Genomic DNA, 23,017 nt, shown 5'->3' with positions numbered 1-23,017 from the left:
CACCGGTCCAATAAGATAGAAGGTTGTGCAAGCGCCGTCCATCCTAAAGATGTTGTTTGTGTATACGCTTACGTTAGCACCTTGGCTGGGTGCCTCATTTGTCTCTGTGTGGTATAAAGGGGTCTGGCCATTTTAGGGGACCGGGGCAGAGATGGAGCTGTATGGTACGAGACTGGCTATGTGGGCCGTGCCCACAGTGTGAGGGCTGCTGACATGGGCCTGTCGGGGCTCTGCCCAAGAGCTGGGGGGCTGCTATGGGCTGCTGAGAAACAGGCTGCTGAGTTACGAGGCTGCTGCTGGCTGCAGGTTGTAACGTGAGAATGTCCAACTGTGTGCAGCACTGAGAAACCCCGGGCTGTGCCCCAGGAGGCCTGTAAATAAAGCACGTCTGCTCTGCCTCCGGCTTCACGTATCTTCTTCCAGCTCCCAGAGTCACAGACAACTTACCCCAGGGACACCACCCACTCGGACACTGACATGACAAGGGCCTTGTGCTAATGCTAAAAACAGAACTATGCTTTCCATGTTGGTTACTTCCTATATCAGTATGGAAAAGATGGTTTTGGGTCGGCTGGGTGGTTCAGTTGGTTAGAGCACGAGCTCTGAACAACAGGGTTGCCAGTTCAATTCCCATGTGGGCCAGTGAGCTGTGCCCTCCACAACTAGATTGAAGACAACAAGCTGCTGCTGAGCTGTAGGCGGGGGCGGCCGGATGGCTCAGTTGGTTAGAGCGTGAGCTCTCAACAACAAGGTTGCGGTTCAGTTCCCGCATGGGATGGTGGGCTGCACCCCCTGCAACTAAAGATTGAAAACGGCAACTGGACTTGGAGCTGAGCTGCGCCCTCCACAACTAGATTGAAGGACAACGACTTGGAGCTCATGGACCTTGGAGAAACACACTGTTCCCAATATAAAAAAATTAACAATTAAAATAAATAAAAAGAGGTTTCTCTTTTAGCTCAGAAAAGTTTACTAACAAGAACCGACCTTCAAATTGCCAAATAGTGACAATAACATCCACTGGACCCTCCCCCCCAGCAGATCCTCAGTCTATCTACATTGCCTCAGGTCAGAGCTTTCTGGAAGAAATAAACTCACTGCTTAGGACAATATGTTGTTTTATCATATTTCACCTATCACCCAAGCCAAAAAAAACACAAAAAAAAACCTAACCAATGTAAAAAACAAAATTTCAGTTACATCTCCTCTGTACCTCTCCATCTCTTCTTTCCAGTTGCTCAGAACAGACAAGGGACTCACAATCAGGAATGGCCCGTCATCATTCAATCTTCCAGACAAGTAAATGAGGAGAGCAATAGTCTGGAACACAGAAAAGGAAGGCCATTTTGATCACATTTCCACATGCGAAACAACCACAAAGTACCCACAAACTCTTACAGAAGACTTGGTTTACAAAGCAGCAATGTACAATCTTCCACACATTAGGAGAGACATTCATTCCTAGGGTGAAATCAGGTAAGCGTCAACATAATTGCCAAAGAAATTTGTGCCACTCAATTGTATGAATAGTTAACAAGCAATGGTGCTCAATAGTTATGTAATTGAACCTCTGCTGCAAAGAAAAAAAAAAATCAGGAAAGTCAACAGAAAGCCATGAAAACAATGCAAATGGTGCACAAGATCAGGAATACTCTGAAAACATACAGCAAGTGTCAAGATGTGACTGAAAATGACCAGTCACATGGCCTCCGCCTCCTGCCAGGCTCTGCTGTGGGAGGATGTTTACCTTCCATTCTTATTTCCTCCCCCTCTCATTTGCATTTATAGAGCATCTTCCATTTGCAAGGCACTGGTCTGAGCTCTGATATATAACAGTAAGCAAAACACGTAAGACTCCTAGCTCTCCCGGAGCATACATTCCAGTGAGCAAAATAAACAATAAATAATTCCTCATAAGCTTCAGGAGGCGTATAAAATGATTTCTTTGTAAAGCCTAATAGGTCTAACGCTAGGATATGGCTGCACACACTTCTGACTAGAAAAGTGTCTTTAGAAGTTTGCTGTGATGGAGAAAATAGCCCTTTCATAAAACAAAATGTTTGAGGAGCCCCCCTCCGCAAATGTGGAACTGTTTCTGAGCTAATCTACCCTACGGATATAATCCAAAACCGTGAGAAAGCAAATGTCCAGAGGTGTTCTAATCGAGGTTAATGTAAGCAGCACACAAAGAGGGGAACTCGCCATTCCCCATCTGTAGAACATTTAAGTAAATTATGATCAATTCCCTGGGTGGAATATTATGCAGCCAATACAAAATGCTGTGACAAATAGAATAAAATAGGAAATCACAACAGCAGTGCTAGGTTAATGAAATAGAAACAATATGTGCACTATAATTTCAACCACGTAAACGTATATCACTACTCAGGTTATGGTTAGAGTGCTGTGGTTATGGGCTGGTAGTTATTTTTTTTTAAACTGAGATTATATTAATTTCATAATGGAAATAATTTTCTTCTGTCTATCGCTTCCCAGCTTGGACTGTGCCCAGAAAAATCTCCGAATAAGTAAGTACTTACTGGATTCAAACCATTCTGTTTAGCTTTTGCTGGGGATACCATTTACAGAAAATTTATCCATGATTACTATAAACCAGATATAGCAACAAAATTAATTTGGATTCACTAGTGAATTCTACCAAACATTTAGAGAAGCAGCAGCAGCAATTCTACACAAAATTTTCTAGAAAACTGAAGAGGAGAGAATACTTCTCAACTCATTCTACAAGTCCAGCTTTACCGCAATACCAAAACCAGATAAAGCCATTACAAGAAAAGGAAACTACAGACCACTATCCTTCATGAACACAGAAGCAGAAATTCTAAACAAAACTGCAGCCAGATGAAGTGGCAAGGATAGTATTTTTAGGGCACTTACAGCAGAGCTGCACAAGTGTCCCGGGGAAACTCAAGGACAAGTGGACTTTGGTGGCTGTGAATGAAGTCACAATTCCAATGTACAAGGCACAGGAGGCTGCAGGGAAGGCACTTGGTCCAAGAGTCCAACAGTCGGGCTCCCAGAGGCATCTGGGAAATTACCTTTGCTCTGGCTCCACAGCTGTTAGTTCAGGAATGTACGAGAGCCAGGTTTATTTGCCTGAGAAACCTGGGGGTGCCATATACAGAGGACCTACTGTATTCTGAATAACCCCAAGATCAAGGTGTACCTGCCTTAGACAGTCCCCAACACACAATCACACTAGCCTATGGCAGAACTGCTCCAGCTGGATGCTTACGTATGTCAGGTGAGACTTGGAAAGGCACTTGAGTTTCTACAAGGACAAAGAGTCTTTCGCTCATTATGTGTGTTCACTGGTGAAACCTTTTTCGTGTCGAGAAACATATACTTCCATGCTTTCTGATCAGGTTGCCTCTGCTGTGTACCCTGACGGCCCTGGCTTTGCTTGTCATCCCATAGATGAGTAATTGTGTGACTAACCCAAGGGTGTCCTGTGTCTGGACTTTCCATCAGTCCAAGCCTACCACTGTCATATGCCAACATAGGGCTATACTGGCAATCATCCTACTGGAAGCATCCATCTCAACACCCCACCGGCTTCTCAGTGCCCAAGGAGGACACGTCTGACTCTCCAGGTCTCTAGATTGTGTCCTACCATTACATGGCCAAGGCATCTTGGAAAACAGAAGGTACTCCCTCTGCACTTATCCAGCACGCCAGAGAAATGGCAATTGCCCCATACTCACTGAGGAAGGGAGATTAATATTACAAGTGAGCCAGTCAACTAGATAAAGTAATGAGGACAGAGTCAATTTGATCCCTGACAGCTGTATTTGCTTTCCAAGAAAAACACTGTGTGTTAACTGCAATTCTACATGTCAAGGGTAAGATAAGGGTAGTGACACACTTCATAACTATCCCCATGACTAGGAAAGTCAACGCCAAGGTCATGATCTCTAAACGAAGGTTCAGGCATTTCACCTCTTAGTATAAAATACGTACCAGTAGCTAGCGGCTAAAGACAGTAATGCGGAGTAACAAGGCGTTTCAGTGGAGGTGAGCAGCGGCCACTCCACCTAACATACCTGGCAGGTCTTCCCCAGGCCCATCTCGTCTCCCAGGATGCAGCCATTCTGACCATGGAAGCGCTGGGCCAGCCAATTGACTCCCTCCAGTTGATAAGGGCGGAGATGAACCCCTAGAAATCGACAAAATGTCAAGTCCAAAGAGCAGACATTTCAGCACACACAAGCCATGACGTAAGACTTCGACTGAAGAATTGGCCTCAATCCCCCAACTCCCAACCTTCCTAGCCCTGTCCTCTGCTGGGAAGTTCTGGAAAGGTAAACAGTTGCTGACTTCCAAACTACTTTTTGAGCAGACTTAGTCACCATGTTGTCCAAAGCCCTGAGGAATTAAAATTTCAAAGGTATAATAAATATTTGGTTACAATAATATTTTAGTATTATTTATAATAGAAAAAAATGTAAGAACATAAATACTTAAGGAGAGAGGCTAGCTAAACTATGGCACATCGTTACATTGAAACACTCTACACACACTAAAGTGATATTGGAGAAAACTAAATGGTATTTTAAATTATGGTTTCCAAAAAAAGTATGTACATAAAACCCAATTTTTGCATCTCTCCTTTGCTTCCTTCCCTGTCTTGGAAAAGAAGAAAAAACGGAAATTATATACACACGTATATACATGTGCAGAACAAGGACTGGCAGGATAGCTAATAACATGTTAACAGTAAGTGCATTATAGAGATTACATTTTTTTTCATTTATGCACAGAAAATTACCCTAAATGTTTTAAAGAGAACATGTTTTACTTCTGTAATCAGAAGGAAAAAAATCAGTAAGCATTTTTAACCCATTCACAAAAAATAGTTTCTCAGATTAATTTATTCTAGCAAATAGAAATAGAAATGTCAAGTTATAATATTCAATGGTTATTCCTTTGAGTAAACGTGCTTTCTATTTTTTCTTTTCCTCCACTACCAAATTATCCATTCATACCACAAGTTCCACATTTGTCTACGTATTTACTTTTTCATTCACTCAGTTTAACTCATCTGTGCAAACTTGCAACCTCTTCTTTATCCGTCTCATTTTCACTAAATCAGCACGTATCCATTTCTCGGGTTGTATTATTAGGCCTCTCTCACGCATATTCTCCAAGTATCATAACTAGAAACACATGCAAGGAAATAGGCAACACACAAACATATAAACTTTAGTCACGATTCACAAAATATATATAAACCTCAGTCTGTTAATTCATATTTAAGTTGCATGCACACGCCTTACAGCCACAGAGAAACACATTCTTACACACTCAGAGACTCAAGAAGGGAGAGGTCTTTCTCTTTCACGTCTGTCTCCTGTCCATTCATCTTCATCCTTCCTCCATCCTCTCCTGAGCTGGACACAGAACTGCACCTTTTGTTTCATTCCAAGAATAACACCACCTCCCACTCCCTTGACATTCAGGACATGCACGAATTCAATAAATGCTGCTTTATACTTCTGAAAGCACTCACAGAACCTAGTCACAAATTCTAGGAGGGCAGAGCAGTATTAATAATGAATTAGCCAATACACCCTTTATTATTGATCTAAGGTCTGTTATATAGTTAAGGCACGCATTGCATGTCCCCATTTTGTGAAGAAAGAAAAGAGAGGATGATGGAAGAGGTTAGATCAAGCGCAGGCCAGGACATAAGGCCTGGATCGCTCCATCTGCAGGAGATACGGTCGGCCTCGCTGCCTGCAGACTCGGGGAAATGGGGGTTCGCGCTTTAAAGACTTTAGGGAAGGGATACCATGTAAATAAGATGGGCAGTTACGTGCGCTGATGAACTGACAGACCTTGCTTAGCTGCACAGCATAAATATAGCACCGAGGGAGAACCAACCAGGAAGGTAACGCTCAGAGAACTGCGCGTGCGCGGTAAACGAAGACACCTACAGCTGGGAGCCCAACGCTAATAGTTTTACAGAACTAACCAACCACTGCCCCGCCCCCCGCGCCCCTCAAGCGAGGTCTGCAAACCCACGCCCTCGAGGCACCAGGTCGTCCTCTGCTTCATCAGAGAAAGATCTTTCTTTGGGACAGGGTCTCACCAAACTCCCCTCCCCCGGGCCACACGCCAGGTGCCCGCAATGCCACTCATCCCGCGCCCGCCAATGCCGCGCGCTGCGCAGGAGGAGGGTCATGGCCACCCGGCGCCAGGCGGGCTCCTCTCCGCTCGGCCCCTCCGCAGTGGCGGGAAGCACAGGCCGGGAGGTCCGCAGGTACAGCGCTCACAGGACGGTCCCCTGGCGGCGCCGCAGCACCGTCCGTGGCGCTGGGTCCCCGGGAAACCTCCGCCCGGGGCCACTGACCTGTCAGGCCCCACTGCCTTAAGTCCTGCTCCTGCACCCGCGCCCGCGCCTCCGCGGCGCCGCTCTGGGTCTGAAGGGCCAGTAAGAAGTTGGGCATGTTGCCCCCGAGGGTCCCGGTGTCCGCGCGCTCCTTCCGGCCGGGAGAGGCTCCGCCCCGCGCGCTTCCTTCGCGACGCGCGCGGCCGCCAGGGGCTGAGTCGTGCGCCGAGCTCCGGATGGAGCCGGTGCTGAGTCACCCTCAGGCTCCCCGGGTTTCCCTGCAGCGGGGCGCTCGCAGGGCCGCCGGGTTCGCGCTCCCGCGCTGCTGGCTGTGCTTCTGCGCGCTCTAGGCGACGGACGGCCTGCAGCGCTCGTCCTGTGCTCGCCATTCACTTGTTATTGAATCAAATTGGCTGTCACGTGTCCGGTACTTGCTAAACTCTGGGGGCAGAGAATTCTGTCACCCGTCGTCCCTGCGCTCCAGCGAGTCACAGCAAGGTTGTAAAGGCGGGCGTGCTCCCTTCACTTTACAATAGCGATTAATGGGTTCGGGCCCTGATCCTCTCTCTAACTTACTCCCTATTGCCCTTAGGCCGTAGTTAAGAACCTGTGGATGGTAGTAAAGTGAGGAAAGCGGTCATTGCCACAATGGGTTTCTCAAGTGAATTATGGGGAGCAAAGTGAAGCAATGTGTTAGAATATGGGTCACCTTGACTCGACATCACCAATACAGATGTGATAATAACCAAATAGCTGCATTTATTGGTGCAGCCAAAGGCGCTGTCCTGAGGGGTTTACATGGACATTACTTTCTCGCTTAACCTTCACAGCAGCCCTATAAATAGGTACTATAATTGTCCCCAGTTACAGGTGAGGAAGCTGTGATTTAGAATGGTAATTGGCAGAGCTGGAACAGGCAGTGTTACTTACTCTCTGGGTAATGTCATCAGAATATTAGTCTCATTGAGGTTAATCTTGGCGCTGCCATCTTCAGCAAACTCAGATTGAAGTTGCACTTTGCCCCATCCTCTCCTAACCTTAAAATACAAGAGAGAAACTAGTTGTGAGCTACAAAAGAGATGACTTAGGTTGATTTATTTATAAGAACCACAAAACAAAGCACTGTTTTGTGAAGCTAATTTGAAGTCTTGAGTCATTCTGTAAATACTGATTGAGCACCTACTATGTGCCAAACATTCTTTTGGCATAGAGACGGAGGCTGGTACTCTCACCTGTAGAATACTTACGTAAATTAAATTAAGCTTATATTTTTAAATTAGGCTTATATTTTTAATATGAGGAGATAGGCAAAAAGCAAATAATACCAAGTAGTGATCAATGTTAAGATGAAAGAGAGACAGAATCAGGTAATGGGGCTTCAATGATTTCCTACCTGGGTGTTTTTGCAAAACCTTAAGTATCCTTTGCTGGCTACTCTGGAGGGGCTTCTGTCCAGTGTGCCTGCTCCAGAATAGTTTTTGCATCCTGGTCTCTGTGTTTGACCTATTTTCTCCCCTCCAGGCTCTGAGGGTAGACTTACCCAATAAAGCACCAATGTCTACCATCTGGCAATCAAATCAAAGGGTGTTTATCATTATTGTCAACTTAAAGTATAATTGTTTTCACATAATACCAGAGAAGGGGTCCCAGCCATTAGCTAAGTGTTCTGTTGGTATATTGAGTCTAGCATCTAGAATAGAACTAAGAAAGTTAGCTAAGAGATTCCAAGTCAGCTAGTAAGATGACACCTATAAAAGTTTTACTCTGGATGCTGTCTGAACAAGAGTCTGTTTTAAGGAGCAGGGTGGAACGTACCCGTTTAGGAGACTATTGTGGGTGTCTGGGTGGCAGAGGATAATAGTTGTTGGGCTGGCATGGTGGCAGTGGAGTGGCGAGTAGTGGTCAGATACTAGATATATGGAAAGGGAGAGCCTATAAGATACACTGTATGAGCATCTGAGAAGCAGGGAAATAAAGAATGATTTCAGGAATTTGGCCTGAGCAAATGGTAGAATTGAGTTTCCCATATATGGAGTGGGGTGAGACTGAGAATGAGGAGGTTTGAAGAACATCAACATTTCATTTTTGGACAGAGTAGTATAAAACTGTTACTAGATATCATAGTAGAGATGTTGAATGGATAATCAGATAGATTCGTCTCAAGTTCAGGGGCACGGCTAGAACTGAATATATAAATTTGGAGGTCATGATTTTAGGATGAACCTTAAGCCTTGGTACTAGATGGGACCCCTAGGGGATGATTGGAACTATAGAAGAGACGAAACCTTGAACTAATATTTGGAAGTCAAGAAGATGAGGAGAAACCAGCAGAAGAGATTAAAAAGCAGACTGTGAGACAGTATGAGACTAAGAGTGTGGTGTCCCTGAAGCCAAAGAAGAGGAGTTTCAAGAAGAAGGGAGTGGATTGTCTGTGAGAAATGTAGCTGAGAGTAAAGATAGGCTAGTGAAATCACCACTGGATGGAGCAATATGGTGGTCAGGGAAGACCTCGACAAGAACAATTTCTGTATATTGTGGAATCAACAGCGCAATTGGAGTGGGTTTGGAAAAGGGAATAGGAGGAAAGAAAGTGGAGACAGAATGTCTCACAGCTCTTTCAAAGAGTTTTGCTGTAAAAGGGAGCAAAATACTGGGTGCAGGAACTGAAAGGGGATACAGGGTCAATGGGAGGTGTGGAGAAGAGACTGTCCCATGATGTGACAGCTGCTGGACACGTGAGCTGGACCCAGACTTTAATGGAGATTGCTTTCTATAACCCTCCCTTAGTGGCTGTCTCATCATCATCAACGTTCATTTGAACAGAAATCCACCCCTCCCCTGCCTCCCATCACATGCTGGTTCCTGGTCTTGTCCAGACCTGATCAAGGATGTAAAGTCATTCCCCATATCTGGTAGCATTCACATACCAGTACCTGTGACTATTCCCCTTTGCTATATATAATCCCTTGGCAGCTGTCAAGTGGCGCGGGGATCCATTTCGTCTTGTACTCGCCAAAGACATGCCTCATTTGTAAGTTTCCCGTAATAAACTCTACTAATTATCATACTAGAGTGACCAGCGTCTTCCTTCATTCTTTCCCTGCCCTCTGCCTATGGAGGTAGATTTTTCAATCTCAGGAATGTCTCCGGGATGCACATAATAACAGAAGAGGGGTTTTTTTCCCCCACTTTTTTCACATGGGGATATTAGAGCATGTTGAATGGTGATGTGAGCAATGCATAGAGAGAAAAACGGATGCGTCAGGAGTGATGTCCGTGAGTGGGAGGAGGTGGGACCAATGCCCGAGTGGAGGGCTCAGCCCAGATGGGAGCCCTGGACGATGACAGGTGCAGTATATGGACAGACGGGGAGGTGAGAGTACGTGCAAGTTCTCTTCGATTGTTTCTGTTGTCTGAAGTAAGAAACAAGGTCATCAGATGAGCTTGAGGAGGAGGAAGGGACTTTTGGAGGTGGGAACTGTGTGAAACAGTTGTCGGGGGAAGCTGGAGAGTGACTTGACTAGAGAAATATTGGAGCAATGCCAAAGAGCAGCGAGGGACACTTGAGGTTCATGGTCATGACACCAGTCAGCATGGTGGAGAAGAGATGAGTACAGTAGGGCATGATTTACTGGCCGTAGCCTGGGTGTCTGGTATAGAGGTGAATGAGGCAGGTAAGGTCCCTGCACTTACGGAGCTTAGATTCTAGTGCTGGAGACAGACTAAAGAGGGACTGGGGCTAAAATAAGTTACCGGATAGTATTAGTGCTAATAAGATAGTAAAACAGGGTAATGAGATTAAGAATAGGGCTGAGGGGCGGCTCTTGGTAAGACGGGTTGAAGAGCATGTCACTAAGACGAATTTGATCTAAGATCCGAATGATGACAGGCCAGCTACGTGAAGTCAGGAGAGTGTTCGAGGCAGGAAGACCACAAGGGGGGTTGGCGAGGGAGTGCTAGGTTTCTCCAGCTGGTAACGGTGCACTCGAGGGGAGGGGACGTGGTCAATGATTGGATACAGGGCTGAGGGGGAGACACATGGAGATGCACTCTCAGGGGCCTCTGCCCTGGATAACTGGTGGGATGTTAATGCCACCACTGAGACAGAGGAGACAGGACATCAGAGCTGGCTTGAGGAAGGGAAGATAACGATGTCACTTTTAGGATGTGTTGAATTCGTACCTAGAACAGTGCCTGGCACGTGGTATGCACTCAGTAAGTATCGTTGAATGTTTGCATGAAGTGCCTGTGGAACAATTCTAAAAATCCAGGACCTGGTCGTTACAATCTTGAGGAAGAGAGAGGACATTTCACAGATGGGCAAACTAAGGAACAGCAAGTTCAGGGTACTTGACCAATGTTTCTGGTGAATACAACACCTTTTCAATCCTCGCTCAGGTAATATAATGGTGGTGTTCGTATTTTTGCCTGTTTTATAACTCCACAGAGAGGGTGCACCCTCTGGCAGCAGCAACCCAGTGAGATTAATGACAACCAAATCGTGCTAGAGATGGGCCTTCGCAGCTGCCAACCCGCCCAAGTCAAGCATGATGAAGTAGAGGAGGGCAAACAAGTTGTGTTTGCTCTCCATTACGTCCTTGAGTTCTGGGTAAAAGCAGGAAGCCATTTGGCAGCATCTGGTAGATTAGATGTGCAGCGTGAGTGAAAGCTGTGCCCATGGGTGAAAATCTGTACAAACCTCTTCCTAAGTTCATGAGTACATGAACTTAGACCTCTGGGCTCAGGTTAAGGTCAGGTCAGTGTCTTGGAGTGGACAAATCATTGTATTGGGATGAAAAAGCCTTAGGTTTTCTTTCTCCCAAGACAGGAAAAACTATGTTTTGACTTTGGATGTAATTATACATTGTCAAATAACACATAATAAGTTGAAAATGCAGAAAGCCAGGGGAAATTCACTAAAGTGCGTGCACATTTAAATATATCAACAAAGTTAGACGGCAGAGTTCGTGCAGTGGAAGCGTGCTGGGCCCATAAATATATCAACAAAGTAAGTCTGTTCTAAAGGACTTTTGCCCAATCACTTCACAAAATAGCTGCTCCCTTTTGTGCGAAAAGTACGGGCAGAACACTGGAATATTATCAAGTAAATCTTTTGGACAAAATACAGAGATAGTAACCTAGCAGCTGTGCACCAACATATGCCCACAGTGCCAAGTTTTTTTCCCTTTTAACTGAATGCCTTTTGACTACCATGCCTTGCCATCAAGTTAGTCACATGCAATTTTACTTTCTGTTCTTTCGATTATTATTTTTCAATTACAGTTGACTTGTAAAGAATAAAAAGTCTTCGTAATACCAAAAAGTGGATATAACCCAAATGTTCATTAATATAAGAATGGATAAACAATAAAACTGCAAACTACTGATACATGGAAATACTTGGATAAATCTTAAAAACATTAAGTTGCATAATGATTCCAAGATAGAGATTATGGTGTGTGGGGACAGAGCCCCAGAGAGTAGTTTACAGGCTCTCGGCCTCACGTGAAGGGGTACTGGCTCGGGTGTGAATGGCCATCGGCTGTGGCTGATTGGCTGTCGGCTGTGGCCGGTTAGCCAATTGGCCGCTGGTATAACTGCTGCGACTACGGAGGACTGCCCAGGATTGCCGAGGAGCCGAGCAGAGCAGAGCCGAAGAGAGCGGAAGAGGAGAGCCGTAGAGAGCGGAAGAGGAGAGCCGAGGAAAGTGGAAGAGGAGAGCCGAGAGAGAGGAACAGAGGAGAGAGTGGAGAAGAGTCGTGGGTCGGTCGGTTGGCGTCTGGTGGGCCCAGCCTCCAGTGAGACCGTGGTGGTATGGCTCCCCTACCTATGGCTCCGTGGGTGTTCCTTGTTGGCCTCACCGTATCCTGCGTTCTTATGTGGGGAGCGGGACCAGAGACCCCGCAGGCCACCCCGCACGACAGGTGTATACCTCAAACTACTATGTTACATGTCAGCTATACCTCATAATAAAAAAGGAACACACAAAACTAATCTATGGCGGTAGAAATAAGAAAAACACTTACCCCTGGAGGCTGGTATTGGCTGGGAAAGCCTGAGTATGACACCTCCGCTCCACTCCCATCCTGACAGTCATTCTACTTTCGAACCAGACCCCAAATGATCCACTTCTCATGACCTCCACCGTCCCTACCACAGTCCAAGTCTCGATTGTACCTGATGGGATGCCAGGAGGACTCTACCTGAGGAACCAGTAGGAAGATGTGTAACTGAGTTGAGTCTGTAGATTAATAGGCATGTATTGTTACAGTGCAATGAAGAAACTGACTCACTTGCAAATTAGCAGTTAGCCCAAACAGAGAGACAATTTGAGTCCAAGTTTAAAACCTTGTACAAGTAATTTAAAAATATATTTCCTAATTTCAGGAGTAATTAATTAGAAAACACAATTAAACCAGTAGAGCATTAAAATAAAATTACATTTAAAACTTAAAATATTAAGTTTTAAAAGTAATTCTTGTAAACTCTGAAATTGTAAAACTGATTCAGTAGGGAAAGATTAACATTCAGTTTATAAAAGTATTCACTAGTTTTCCTATAAGTACAAATGTCTAGTACATTCAAATTATGTCATTTATAAGTAACTCATTTATAAGTTAAAACTTCCAATATGTAAAATGGCTGTGTTAAAACTCTCTTCACAATTTTATTTTTAAAAGATACTATTATAATTTCACATTTATAACTGAAAGCTTCTATGAAATATATCAGTCTTTAAAAAGTTACAGGTCCAAAGACCTTTTCCATCAAAACTGCTATAAAAAGCAAAATTAAAAACTCAATACCATAAACAAAATGGCAGTTTACTTATCTCTCATGTAACAGTTCAAGATCAGTAGGTTGAGATTAGAAGATGGAGTCATTTAGGGACCCAACCTGATGGTGGACCTACCCTCTTCCATATGCGATTCCCAAAGGGTTCTAGCTCCAGGAAAGGCGAAAGAGTAGACGTCCAGGGTAAACCATGGCCTTGTAAACTTGCCTATGTCACCATTTCTTATTCCCTAGTGAGAACTTAGTCACATGGGCACAGAGCTGCAAGGGCCACTGGGAAATGCAGTTCCTATTTCGGCAGCCCCGTCCCCAGCTACAGCCCTGTTGTCTGGAAGAGGAGGAGACAGATTGTGATGAACAGCTGGCAGCGTCTGCCTCTCCTCTAGTCACGAAACTTCTGTGTTCATCCTTCTCCTGATATACTCACCCCCACGCCGTCCAGTTACTACACCAGCTCCAGTGCCGGGACCTCTGGGGACTAGCAATCCTCTGCCTTGGATTCAGATGTGGCTCCTGAGGTGAAGCATCTCGTTAACTGAACGGAAGTCACGTTCCTTCTCCAATACCCAATAAACCACAGTCTGATAGAAACAGAGTGATTGAGCGAGATGCTCCTTGGCCCTTCCACTACCATAAATCTTGGGAAGCGATAGAATGAGAAGCTAATTTTCCTGAAATCTCAAGGAAGATACATTTCGGTAAGTGAGAAAAAAAGAAAGAAAGAAATGCTTTTTTCAGGGAGAAAGTAGCATTAGATAGAAATAAAGATGTTTTTGGACAAGAGGCATTCTATTTGGTGGTAATCTGTGCGAAGACAATAGTTAAATAAAGGATTTCTGAAGCAAAGGGAGAAGAGAATCCAGAACAAAAGTAAACATCAGGATCAAATAGGGTGGGTGTGGCTGAGGGGTCAGGACCTGTTTTAACCTATCTCCTGAACGGTAGGAATTCCCACTTTTGGCGCAAGGCTTGCTTTGAGGTTGTTGACAGTTTCATTTCAGCAGGAGTATGTCACTTTAAGGCAAATACCCAAAAGTTGAAAGTGGTAGCAAACTGGAGGAGAACAATGGGGATACACAGCAGTTCCCACCCCAGAGTGAGCAGTTGACAGTACAGAAAATAGCAGCTGAAAAAAACCCAGAGATTGTAAGATTAATATTTTTGACCCAAAGCAGGCTCCCCCCACATTTAATTCCCGCTGAGGGAGGGAATGGGTGCCGCTGAGTGGGCGGGATGTTGGCTGAAAGAGGAGGTGCGGGAACAGCCCCTCCCCATTAGATGTTGCTGTTTGCACTTTGCTGCTTTATATTTCATCGAAAATGGCCAACAGTGCAGAGCAGCCTACGGATTGCAGATGAGGGGCCCGGTGCTGCAGGCAGGAAAGGCAGTGAGATGCGGTTTGACCACAGAGCTCTCAGCTCTGACCCTCCTCTGGGTCTTGCAGGCCCGGGCTCCCCTATCCAATTCTGAGCAATTCCCTCCCGCTAAGAAGACAGCGGAATCTGGCTTCCCCAAAGGCACCTGTTGTTGCAGGATTTATTCAGATGCTACAGGCAAGGACTTCCTTGAAAGGTGTTAACTGTCGTTTGTCATCCTTTCTTTAGGACAAGCTACTTGACCCAGCCCTGTGAAGATCCCTGGAGACAATGACCAAGAAAAGAATTGCTGTGATTGTGGGAGGGAGTATCTGTCAAGTGCTGCCTGGAAGAAGGCTTGGAGCCTGTCTGCTTTGAAAGGACTGATGACATCGGAGGGCTCTGGAGGTTCCAGGGAAATCTGGTTCTTTAATACTTGGAACCCTCACTGCAAGCAGGTGCATGAGTTGTTTTATCTCGTGTCAGGAAATATGATGGCCTTGACAGTGATTAAATCTGCTAGAGGTCAGCCTGCTGACCTCTTCTTAGCAGCTGTCACCTCTCCGCAGGTTCCTCTTTACCTGGGCTGGCTGCAAAATGGGACACAGGTGTTACTTGTTTATCCTTTACTGATGTTTAGGAAAATGGTACCGAGATTGTTTTCATTTAAAGAGTTTTCCTGCTATCCAGAATGTGGTACGGAAGGGCGACTAAATAAGAAACATTAGAAAATGTAAAATGATTTAAAAATTTCGAGTGGTTGCTCCTGGTCTGCGTTAGTAGGAAACTGATCTAGACTACCTGATACAACTCCTTCCAGGACTCCCCCTGTTCAATATTCCCTAACCTTGTTCTTTCCTTTTTTTTTGAATTCTGGTTCACTTTAGATAATTCTCTAATAATCCCAGCCCTTTGGTACAATTTATAACATAGCTGCCTTCTCCAACACCCAATAAACCACAGTTTAAAAGAAATAGAGTGATTGAGCGAGATGTTTCTTGGCCCTTCCACTACCATAAATCTTGGGGAGCAATAGAATGAGAAGCTAATTTTCCTGAAATCTCAAGGAAGATACATTTCGGTAAGTGAGAAAAAAAGAAAGAAAGAAATGCTTTTTTCAGGGAGAAAGTAGCATTAGATAGAAATAAAGATGTTTTTGGACAAGAGGCATTCTATTTGGTGGTAATCTGTGCGAAGACAATAGTTAAATAAAGGATTTCTGAAGCAAAGGGAGAAGAGAATCCAGAACAAAAGTAAACATCAGGATCAAATATATGGTGATGGAAGGAGAACTGACTCTGGGTGGTGAACACAAAATGTGATTTATAGATGATGTATTACAGAATTGTACACCTGAAATCTATGTAACTTTACTAACAATTGTCACCCCAATAAACTTTAATTTAAAAAATTCATTTCAATAAAGGGAGTCATAGTTGGGGAATTTATGTTCAGGAACTCAGATCTCAAAGATTATATAATGTGTTTCAGATTGGATCATTTGTAGGCGGTTTGTTGTTTTCTACACTAAATAAACACAACTCAACTCAACTCAAAAGACAAAGTAATCAGGTTATTTTTTTTGTTTTAAACAAGAACTGTTAGATTAGGTCATCTTGATGTGACCACTGAAAAATTCATGACATTTTGATAAATAGGAACCACATCCAAAGGACAGAACCACATCAGAAAGCAAAATCATGTTTTTTCGTTTTGTTTTGTTTTGTTTTTTTATTGGGGAAGGGGAACAGGACATTATTGGGGAACAGTGTGCTTCCAGGACTTTTTTTTCCAAGTCAAGTTGTTGTCCTTTCAATCTTAGTTGTGGAGGGTGCCCTTCAGCTTCAAGTTGTTGTCCTTTCAGTCTTAGTTGTGGAGGGTGCAGCTCAGCTCCAGGTCCAGTTGCTGTTGCTAGTTGCAGGGGGCGCAGCCCACCATCCCTTGCGGGAGTCGAAACCGGCAACCTTGTGGTTGAGAGGACGCTCTCCAACCAACTGAGCCATCGTGAGCTCAGCGGCAACTCAGCTCAAGGTGCCATGTTCAATCTTAGTTGCAGGGGGCACTGCCCACCATCCCTTTAGGGACTCGAGGAATTGAACTGACAACCTTGTGGTTGAGAGCCCACTGGCCCATGTGGGAATCGAACCTGCAGCCCTTGGAGTCAGAAGCATGGAGCTCCAACTGCCTGAGCCACTGGGCCAGCCCCAATCATGTTTTTTAATTACTAAGAAAATATGTAAAACTCCATCTTTGAGGCTCTTCCCCCTCATTCTCCCATTAGGTTGTGTTGGTGTCAAGTGTTCCCCACTGTGTGTGTGTGTGTGTGTGTGTTTACTATATTTTCATAAATTCAGACTATATTGAGCAGGAATCTTCCTGATGGAGCCAACTGATTCCCCAAACCAAAGATCCTTTTTTTTTTTAAAGTAAAGTTTATTGGGGTGACAGCTGCTAGTAAAGCTACATAGATTTCAGGTGTACAATTCTGTAATACATCATCTATATCTCACATTGTGTGTTCACCACCCAGAGTCAGTTCTCCTTCCATCACCACATATTTGACCCTGTTTACCCTCTTCTACAACCATCCTCCTCCTTGACCCTCTGGTAACCACTAAACTATTGTCTGTGTCTATGAGGTTTTGTTTCTTCATTTGTTTGTCTTGCTCTTTTGTCGATTTCAGTTTTATATACCACGTATCAGTGAAATCTTATGGTTCTCTACTTTTTCTGTCTGACTTATTTCGCTTAGCATTATAATCTCGAGGTCCCTCCATGTTGTCACAAATGGTACTATTTCATGTTTTCTTATGGCCGAATAGCATTCCACTGTGTATATATACCACAACTTCTTTATCCATTCATCTATCGAAGGACACTTTGGTTGATTGCATGTCTTGGCCACCATAAATAAAACTGCAATAACATTGGAGCACGTATGTCTTTATGGATAAATGTTTTCAGAGTTTTTGGGTAGATATCCAGGAAAGCGATTGCTGGGTCATATAGTAATTCTATTCTTAGTTTTTTGAGAAACCTCCACACTGCCTTCCATAGCAGCTGCACCAATCTGCATTCCCACCAGCAATGTATAAGGGTTCCTGTTTCTCCACAGTCTCTCCAACACTTTTTACTATTTGTCTTGTTGATGATAGCCATTCTAACTGGGGTGAGGTGATATCTCATTGTGGTTTTTATTTGCATTTCTCTGATGACTAGTGATGTTGAGCACTTTTTCATATGTCTATTGGCCATCTGTATGTCCTCTTTGGAGAAATGTCTCTTCAGGTCCTCTGTCCATTTTTTAATTGGATTGTTTGTTTGTTTTTGTTGAGTTTTATGAGTTTCTTATATATTTTGGATATTAGCCCCTTATTAGAGATGTTGTTTGCAAAAATCTTCTCCCAGCCGGTTGGTTGCCTCTTTATTTTGTCAATGGTTTCTTTTGCTGTACAGAAGCTTTTTAGTTTGATATAGTCCCATTCATTTATTTTAGTTTTTACTTCCCTTGCCTTTGGAGTCAAATTCATAAAATGCTCTTTGAACCGAAGGCTCATACATTTAATACCTATGTTTTCTTCTATGCAGTTTATTGATTCACGTCTTATGTTTAGGTCTTTGATCCATTTTGAATTTATTTTGGTACATGGTGACAGATAGCAGTCTTGTTTCATTCTTTTGCATGTGGCTTTCCAAGTCTCTCAGCACAATTTATTGAAGAGGTTGTCTTTTCTCCATTGTATGTTTTTGGCGTCTTTGTCAAACATTATCTGTCCACATGTATGTGAGTTTATTTCTGGGTTCTCAATTCTATTCCATTGGTCTGTGTGTCTGTTTTTCTGCCAATACCATGCTGTTTTGATTATTGTTGCCCTGTAGTACAAGCTGAAGTCAGGGAGTGTGATACCTCCAGCATGGCTCTTTTTTCTTAGGATTGCTTTGGCTCTTCGGGGTCTTTTGTGGTTCCATACAAATCTGATGACTTTTTGTTCAATTTCATTAAAAAATACCATTGGGATTTTGATGGGGATTGCATTAAATCTGTATATTGCTTTGGGTAATATGGCCATTTTAACCACGGTACGTTGATTCTTCCAATCCATGAACATGGAATGCCTTTCCATCTCTTTGTGTCTTCTTCAGTTTGTTTTAAAAATGCCTTATAGTTGTCAGTATATAGGTCTTTCACATCCTCGGTTAAGTTTATTCCTAGGTATTTTATTCTTTTTGTTGCAATTGCAAAAGGAATTGTTTTTTATTTATTTTTCTGAGATTTCATTGTTAGTATATAGGAATGCAATGGACTTTTGTACGTTGTTCTTGTAGCCGGCAACTTTACTGTATTCGTTTATTGTTTTTAATAGTTTTTTGGTGGAGTCGTTAGGGTTTTCTATATATACCATCATGTCATCTGCAAGAGTGACAATTTAACTTCTTCATTCCCAACTTGGATGCCTTTTATTTCTTTCTCTTGCCTGATTGCTCTGGTTAGGACTTCCAATACTATGTTGAAAAGCAGAGGTGATAGGGGACAGCCCCGTTGTGTTTCTGAACGTAGAGCAAAGGGCTTCAGTTTTTCACTGTTAAGTATGATATCGCTGAGGGTTTCTCATGTGGTCTTTATTATGTTAAGGTATTTTCCTTCTATACCTATTTCATTAAGTGTTTTAAACATAAATGTATGTCGTATCTTGTCAAACGCCTTTTCTGCATCTATTGATATAATCATATGATCTTTGTCCTTTATTTTGTTTATATGGTGTATTACATTGATGGATTTGCATATGTTGAACCATCTTTGTCCCCCTGGGGTGAACCCCACTTGTTCGTGATATATACATTTTTAATGCATTCTTGCATTTGATATGCTAGAATTTTGTTTAGGATTTTTGCATCTGTATTCATCAGAGATACTGGTCTGTAATGTTCTTTTTGTGTGTTATCCTTACCAGGTTTTGGTATCAGGGTAATGTTCGCCATATAAAATGAGTTAGGGAGTATTGTCTCTTCTTCAATTTTTTGGAAGAGTTTGAGTAGGATAGGTATTAGATCCTCTTTGAATGTTTGGTAGAATTCACTCGTGAAGCCATCTGGTCCCGGACTTTTGCTTTTGGGAAGGTTTCGAATGACTAATTCAATTTCCTTACTGGTGATCGGTCTATTTAGATTTTCCAATTCTTCATGATTCAGCTTAGGAAGGCTATATGCTTCTAAGAACTTGTCCATTTCTTCTAAGTTATTGAATTTGGTGACATATAGTCCTTCATAGTATTCTTGGATGATCCTTTGTATTTCTGTGGCATCTGTGATAACTTCCCCTCTTTCATTTCTGTTTTTGCTTTTGTTGTTGTTGTTTTAAAGATTTTATTGGGGAAGGGGAACAGGACTTTTATTGAGGAACAGTGTGTACTCCCAGGACTTTTTCCAAGTGAAGTTGTTGTCCTTTCAATCTTAGTTGTGGAGGGTGCTGCTCAGCTTCAGGTTCTGTTGCAGTTGTTAGTTGCAGGGGGCGGAGCCCACCATGCCTTGTGGGAGTTGAGGAGTAGAACCGGCAATCTTGTGGTTGAGAGCCCACTGGCCCATGTGGGAATTGAAACGGCAGCCTTCGGTGTTAGGAACACGGAGCTCCAACCACCTGAGCCAATGGGCCAGCCCCTGATTTTGTTTATTTATCTCTTTTCTCTTTTTATCTTAGTGAGTCTAGCCAAGGGTTTGTCAATTTTATTACTCTTTTCAAAGAACCTGCTCTTTGTTGCACTAATTTGTTCTATTTTCGTTTTGTTCTCTATTTCTAGTTCTGCTCCGATTTTTATTATTTCCTTCCCTCTGCTGACATTGAGTTTCATTTGTTCTTCTTTTTTCTAGTTCTTTAAGGTGTAACGTGAAGTTATTTATTTGGGATGTTTCTTGTTTCTTGAGATAGCCTTGTAATGATATAAATTTCCCTCTTAAAACTGCTTTCACTGCATGCCAAAAATTTTTGTAGGCTGTATTTTCATTCTCATTTGTTTCTATGTATCTTTTGATCTCTCTTCTTGTTTGACCCAGTTGTTCTTTAAAAGTATGTTGTTTAATCTCCACATGTTTGTGGTGTTTCCTGCTTTCTTTTTGCAGTTGATATCCAATTTCAAAGCTTTGTGATCAGAGAATATGCTTGGTATGATTTCAATCTTCTTAAATTTGCTGAGGCTAGTTTTATGTCCCAATATATGGTTTATCATTGAGAATGTTCCATGTACACTAGAAAAGAATATATAGTCTCATGTTCTAGGATGAAGTGCTCTATCAATGTCAATTATGTCCCTTTCATCTAATGAGTCATTTAGGGCTGATCTTTATTTATTTTCTGTTTGGATGCTCTATCCATAGCTGTCAATGATGTATTTAGGTCTCCTGCTATAAATGTGTTTTGGTCGATTTCTCCCTTTAGATTTGTTGTAGTTGCTTGCTATATTTCAGTGCTCCTTGATTGGGGGCATAAATATTGATGACTGTTACGTCTTCTTGTTGGATAGTCCCCTTTATTAATATGAAATGTCCATCTTTGTCTCTTGTTACGTTTTTTATCCTGAAGTCTGTCATCTAATATCAGAATGGCTACACCTGGTTTTCTCTGGATACCATTTGCTTGGAGAGTCCATTTCCACCCTTTAACTTTGAGTCCATATTTGTCTTTTTAGCTGAGCTGTGTCTCTTGGAGGCAACATTTGGTTGGGTTTAGTTTTTTTTTAATCTAATCTGCTACTCTGTGCCTTTTTATAGCTGAGTTCTGTCCATTTACATTTAGGGTGATTATTGATAAGTGAGGATTTCCTACCATTCTATCTTTGGTTTTCTGGTAAGACTGTGTCTCCATTGTTTCTTTGCCTTTTTGTTGCTGTCTATTATTTCAGTGTGGTGGTATTCTATGATTTTCTTTTCTGTTTCTTCTTTTATTATGTTATATATTTCAGTTCTGGATTTTCTTTTTTGAGTGGTTACCATTAAGTTTATGTAAAAGAAAGTTTGATATTTAGAGTATTCCATTTTCTTTAGCTTGCTTACTTTCTCCATTCCTGTAGTCCGGTCAGGCCTTTACTCTTTGCCCTTTTATGTTTTTGTTGTCACAAATTATCCTTATTTATGCTGGTCAAATAGCCTCCTTCAGTATTTCTTGTAGTGCAGGTCATGTGTTAGAAAAGTCCCTCAGCTTCTGTATGGGACTTATTCCTCCTTCATAGCTAAAGGATATCTTTGCTGGATATATTATTTTGGGCTCATAATTTCTCTTTCGATAGTTTGAATATTTGATTTCACTCCCTTCTGGCTTGTAGAGTTTCTGCTGAAAAACCTGATGATAATCTAATGGGCTTTCCTCTGTGGGCTACCGTCTTCTTTTCCCTGGCTCCCCTGAGGACTCTTTGTCGTTAATTTTAGACAGCTTCAATACAATGTTCCTTGGAGAAGGCCTGTTGGCATTGAGGTAATCACGTGTTCTATTTTCTTCTTGTATTCGAGGATCCAGTGCTTTCCACAAGTTTGGGAAGCTCTCCTCAACTATTTTGTTTGACTATAACTCTCCTTTCCCTTCTCCCTTTCTTCTCCTTAGGGTATGCTTCAGTCTACATCCAGCGCCAGCGCGGTCCCACGTCTCTGCACTTTCCACTTCCCTCCTCCCCCACTCGCCCAATTTGCCCACCTTTAGATGATTTCAGTTGCTCACCTCTTAGTCTTGCCTGTCTGCTGCACAGGAATTCCTTTGTAGAATTATAATTGTTTAATTTGTTGTAAATTCCAGGGGAGATTTCAAGAGGCTTACCTCACACAGCCATTTTTATGATATAAAACCAAAGATCTATTTTTAAACGTATTTCAAAGTTTCTGAAATAAGGCAAGATATAGCTCAGCTAAAAGCAGTTCAAGTAAAGTGTTGTATAGGCAGGAGTTAGGCAAAAAGGGGGATGCAATACAGAGATGGAAAACAGGGGCAGGACTTGTGGCTAAATAAGAAGTAAAAACATCCTCATAAAGGAGCAGTAGGGACAGTGATTGGAAGCCCAGGCTTGAAGTCACTGCCTGGTTTGCATCCCTGCCTTTCTACTTACTTGCAAAATGGGGTGATGTTAAGTATCTGCCTCATAGAGTCGCTTAGAGGATTGTGTGTCCATTCCCATCAAGGCTTTTGAAACATATAACGTAAGCCCTTGAAAACTAACTATTAACCCACGAGTGATACTTTTAGGGTGAAACCAGTCAGTCAAACCTCAGGGCTGCTATGATTGGCATGTAATCATCTGGAGCAAAGTTGACTGATGGAACAAAGACAGATGGCATCAGCCACAATATACCTCTCCAACAACCCCTGACATCTGTCAAAATGGATTCCTGGATCAGATGGGCCCTGATTCTGACTCACTCACTGAAATCCTATATCCATCATATTGGCCTTTGCTGCATGATTTTATAGTTGAAAAATGTAAGTTACATTTCAAAAGTGGATATTTTATGTTTTTAATTGCACATGTACCTGTGTGAA

General features: G+C 42.8%; 2 protein-coding genes across 2 annotated transcripts in view; one reads left to right on the top strand and one right to left on the bottom strand.

The window, feature by feature from the left end:
• CHD1L (chromodomain helicase DNA binding protein 1 like) overlaps positions 1-6,532 on the bottom strand; it is a 45,002-nt gene extending 38,470 nt beyond the window's left edge. The window contains exons 1-3 of the mRNA XM_074319243.1: positions 6,374-6,532; positions 4,065-4,177; positions 1,214-1,320 (exon numbers count right to left, since the gene is read on the bottom strand). Coding sequence (XP_074175344.1) covers positions 1,214-1,320; positions 4,065-4,177; positions 6,374-6,470 — 317 coding nt within the window. The 5' untranslated portion in view covers positions 6,471-6,532. The remainder of the gene's footprint in view (positions 1-1,213; positions 1,321-4,064; positions 4,178-6,373) is intronic.
• Positions 6,533-13,116: 6,584 nt separating this feature from the next.
• LOC109439642 (flavin-containing monooxygenase 5) overlaps positions 13,117-23,017 on the top strand; it is a 71,655-nt gene continuing 61,754 nt past the window's right edge. The window contains exon 1 of the mRNA XM_074319245.1: positions 13,117-14,960. The gene's annotated coding sequence lies outside the window, so the exon portion shown is untranslated. The remainder of the gene's footprint in view (positions 14,961-23,017) is intronic.

This window comes from Rhinolophus sinicus, linkage group LG14, assembly GCF_036562045.2.
Source record: "Rhinolophus sinicus isolate RSC01 linkage group LG14, ASM3656204v1, whole genome shotgun sequence".
NCBI lineage: Eukaryota > Metazoa > Chordata > Mammalia > Chiroptera > Rhinolophidae > Rhinolophus > Rhinolophus sinicus.
This window is presented reverse-complemented; position numbering and strand designations above follow the sequence as displayed.